The sequence below is a fragment of the Plectropomus leopardus genome, unplaced genomic scaffold (genome assembly GCF_008729295.1).
Source record: "Plectropomus leopardus isolate mb unplaced genomic scaffold, YSFRI_Pleo_2.0 unplaced_scaffold24927, whole genome shotgun sequence".
NCBI lineage: Eukaryota > Metazoa > Chordata > Actinopteri > Perciformes > Serranidae > Plectropomus > Plectropomus leopardus.
Genome location: NW_024627076.1, coordinates 1 through 3,792, shown reverse-complemented (window position 1 = coordinate 3,792; position 3,792 = coordinate 1). Strand labels below are relative to the sequence as shown.

Genomic DNA, 3,792 nt, shown 5'->3' with positions numbered 1-3,792 from the left:
GCTTTTTAAATCTCCCACAGTTGGCCGTCTCCCTGTTCACACAGACACCGTTTCAGTGCTGTTACTATTCTGCGATCATAGCTTTTAAACGGAACAGCAAGGCGGCAAAAGCGCGACATTCCCGCCCTGAACAGGCAGGGTAAAGGATGCTTTAAGGTTTTCCACAGATATCATTATAATTCTGCACAGCTCTTTTGGATAAATGTCTATAACTGCAGAATTTGCTTGAGAATCTTCATGTTTTTAGGTTTTCCTCAGTGTCAAAGTAATCCAGTGACAGTTAAACAGCTTGTGAAGGACAGACTGTCCTTCACAAGCATTTATAACGCTGAAACGTAAGCAAATTTGCTCGACTGTTTTCAAAATCATGGAGAAAATGACAACAGCAAATCAGCGAGAAATGTTCTGAATGAGTAAAAATGAGTAAAAGGTAAAAGATTAGAAAAAGGGAGAGAATTTTTAGAATAAAAAAGAAGGGAAAACATTTAATTTTAATTATCATTTATATACATTTGAAATTATGCTACAGAAAGAATTTTTTTTTTTTTTTAAATTTACATTTTATTTTATTAGTATTGTTATTTATTTTTTCTACTTTTCCAGGTCATTTCTTGTTTTTTTCTCCTTTTTTTTAAAGGTTATTTTCTTGTAACTTTTTTACTAATTTCTTGCTCATTTCTTGTTAAGCTGCCAATTGCCAATTTGTTTCAAAGGGTTATGAAAAGACTGTTGAATTTTTAAAATATAATTTTTCAATATTGTAAGCAGCTCTAACAAAATCCCATTCACCTCCATTATTTCCAGCAATCTCAAAACCGAAGCAAATAAGTTCTGCAGTTTTGTTTTTGTAATTAGGTGAACCAACCCTTTAAAACACATTACACAGTACAACATACAGATACCTTAAATATACATATTTACAGCTGGTGTCCTGGTGTCTCATGCGGAGTTGATCTGTGAGGACGAGCTGCTGCTGCCGGAGCTCTTGGTCTTCTGTCCTCTGGTGGCGCTGGGCTGCCGCTGCACGCGCTGGCTGGACGCCTCTCTGCTCTTCTCGCTGTGGCTCGCTCCGGCTTTACTGCGCACTGCTGACACCGAGAAACAACACACGGGAGTTAAAGCAGCAGACGGAGGTGTGATTGTTGGTTTGAATGCTCCAAAAAACATGAAAAATGAAGATGGCGAGGACATGCATTTCACACAGAGAAAAGAAATGGTTCCAGTTTCTCATTTAAATACAGTTTGTAGCACTTCAGTTACAGCAGGAGCCATAAAGGGACCAGAAAAGGCTCTCAGCGAGTCTGAACTGTGATAATTCAGCTTGTCCTGAAATGATGAGAGTCCAAAACTTAAACGCATAAGGTATTTTTTTTACAATTTTAAATCAATTCAGAATTGTAGAAATTAAAAGGTCATTTCAGATGTGATGTAATTTTGGCATCGGCTCTACGTGCCCTCAGCACGTCAGCCCTTCCTGGGTTCGAGTTTCTCGTGTTAAAATCCGTCTACGACTTTTTGAGATATCATGTTAACAATATCAATAACATGACGACCGGCGGACAAACAAATAAACGCACAAAAACACTGACAGAGGGAGCGCAGCGAGCGTGAACAAAGGCACGTTTTCATCACAGATTTGTGCAAAACTGGAGTGATATTTTCGTTGCGAGATGACTGCGTCTCCTTTGAGTGATGTTCTGCGACTTCTCCTCTGGGGATAACGTCCCAGTAACCATGGCGATGGATGTTCAAAACATCAGCAGCTTTATTTCTATTGCAGCCGCCACATTTCCATTAGGTGGATTTTATTTCGTCATTTTCAATTTGCGCAATTTGAGGGTTAATAAAAACCCACTTAGTATAACTTTTCCTCTTTGGTAGACATTAGGTGCTAAAATAATCCTTTGACGAGCTGAAATTGAATATTTTTAACTAGCTACACACACTTTGTTAATGCTTTCAGCCCTTTGTTAGCACACTGGAGTGACGATAGTTTTCCCTTTCAGACTGACACAATGAACACATCTACTAGAAAGAAAAATAAATAAGGATAAATTCTAATTCTCATTCTATTTAAAAGAGGGAAGGTTGCATCCTTCTAGTCCATGCATTTACACACACACACACACACACACACACACACACACACACACACACGGTTTCCTCAGCAGCATCATGAAATGAGCACAGCATGTAGCGTTGTTGCATGACCCTGGTCCATACAGCGAGGTAAACAAACACTTAAAACTCGAGCGAGCGGGCAGATGGAGGTGAAGGACAACGTGCAGCAGAGGGGACCTTGAGAGTGAGGAGAGCTAGAGTCTTGGGGGCCGTAGACCACGATCTTAGTGTTGACCCTCGTGGCTCGGGGGCCAGACGCCGAGGGGGGAGCCGCAGCAGGCTTAGGGCTCTTTCCAGAGACCAAAGAGTCCTCTTCTTCAGTACACAACAAAAAAACAAAAAGAGAATTCAAGAGGGACAGAGAAGAAATTAGAAAGTGCTGCTGCATGCACAAAGTGAAGATCAGCTTTTTAAATCTGCTGCATCTCCTCGCTCTTCAGTCTGCGTTTAGTCAGAGAGGGGGGTGCACAGCGCAGGACAAGAGCTTCAAATACAGAGTTCAGCTACTTCAGAGAGGGAATATGAACATTTTACGTGGTTGAAAAGGGAAGAGAGAAGCAAAGGGCACAGGAAAAATAACAACAGCAAACAGAAAGGAAGAAAAAAACACTCAAATAATCTGAAAGTTGTGTCCTTTGCTTTACAAGACCAGCGACATTTTTCAACGCCTCACATTTTCTCTTGCTGTTGCAGAAAAAGCACCGATGTTTTCACACATGCTACATGACAGTAAGGTGCACAAGTGAGCAGCTAGGAACCAGCACTCCTAAATGGAATGCAGCCATTATTAACCCTTAAGGCCCAATTTAATATTGCACACACTCGTATCATTCTGGGCACAAAATGCACTTTCCAAAAATCAGGCTATAAAAAATATTATACATTAATATGATTTTCTACCTTCATTGAGTTTATTTATTTATTTTTTAACCATCATCAGTCCTAATCATAAATATCAAATAGTCATTAATTTTCCGAATTTTAACCCTTCAAATGCCAGGTTTTCATCATGATGCCACTATGTTTTTTGGATGAAAGCTGCTTATACCGGTGTTCAGCGGTTACTGTGAGCAGCGAGCACGCTAATAAAAGACAGTATCAGGACCGGATCGAGACATTTTGGTGTCCTACAAGAGACTGAGATCACGTGCCAGAGAATCAGAGCCGAGCGGACATTCGGAGACACCGGCGGAGACACCGGCGGAGACACCGGCGGAGACACCGGTGGACAATGAGAGCGGAGCGGATCAGTCAGCATCAGTATCTCATCTCCGACTTTGTCCCTCAGTCCGCAGCGCCGTCAGGTCTCACGGTGCAGACTGGTCAGCAACGATGAGAAACGACAGGGGCGCTGAGTTCATGATTATTTCTCTCTTTATCCGTTATTTTCAAGGCAGAAGGCGAAGAAAGGACGCTAACGGCCGCAAATAATTATTATCGGGTTTTGGTTTTTTAGCGTGACCAGCGGCGTCCCTCCAGCGCGCGGCGCTCTAGGCGACCTCCTCTTTTCTTCTGCTCAGGGCCGCCCTGGACAGTATATGTCCTCCTTGTTCACTGATGAGCTAAATGAGTCGCCAAATGTTTCTCCTGTTGCATGTTTTTAAAACAACGCCGCTGAGAGGGTCCGAAAAGCCACTAAATAGCGATTAAGTCGGCACGTTAGTAGTCCTC

General features: G+C 42.0%; 1 protein-coding gene across 1 annotated transcript; it reads right to left on the bottom strand.

Moving 5' to 3' along the window:
• Window positions 1–680: 680 nt before the first annotated feature.
• mzt2b (mitotic spindle organizing protein 2B) lies at window positions 681–2,778 on the bottom strand. The gene is made up of 2 exons (XM_042516607.1): window positions 2,299–2,778; window positions 681–1,085 (listed from the first exon to the last, which is right to left on the bottom strand). Exons 1-2 carry the CDS (start codon window positions 2,507–2,509, stop codon window positions 940–942), a joined length of 357 nt encoding a protein of 118 aa, XP_042372541.1. The 5' UTR covers window positions 2,510–2,778; the 3' UTR covers window positions 681–939.
• Window positions 2,779–3,792: the final 1,014 nt, after the last annotated feature.

What these genes read in the sequence shown, in the direction of transcription:
- mzt2b (XM_042516607.1), bottom strand. Translation starts at nt 2,509, where the DNA reads ATGCAGCAGCACTTTCTAATTTCTTCTCTGTCCCTCTTGAATTCTCTT. An exon ending in TAGCTCTCCTCACTCTCAAG is followed by an intron (nt 1,086 to 2,298) that starts GTCCCCTCTGCT and finishes CGGTGTCAGCAG; the next exon opens with TGCGCAGTAAAGCCGGAGCG.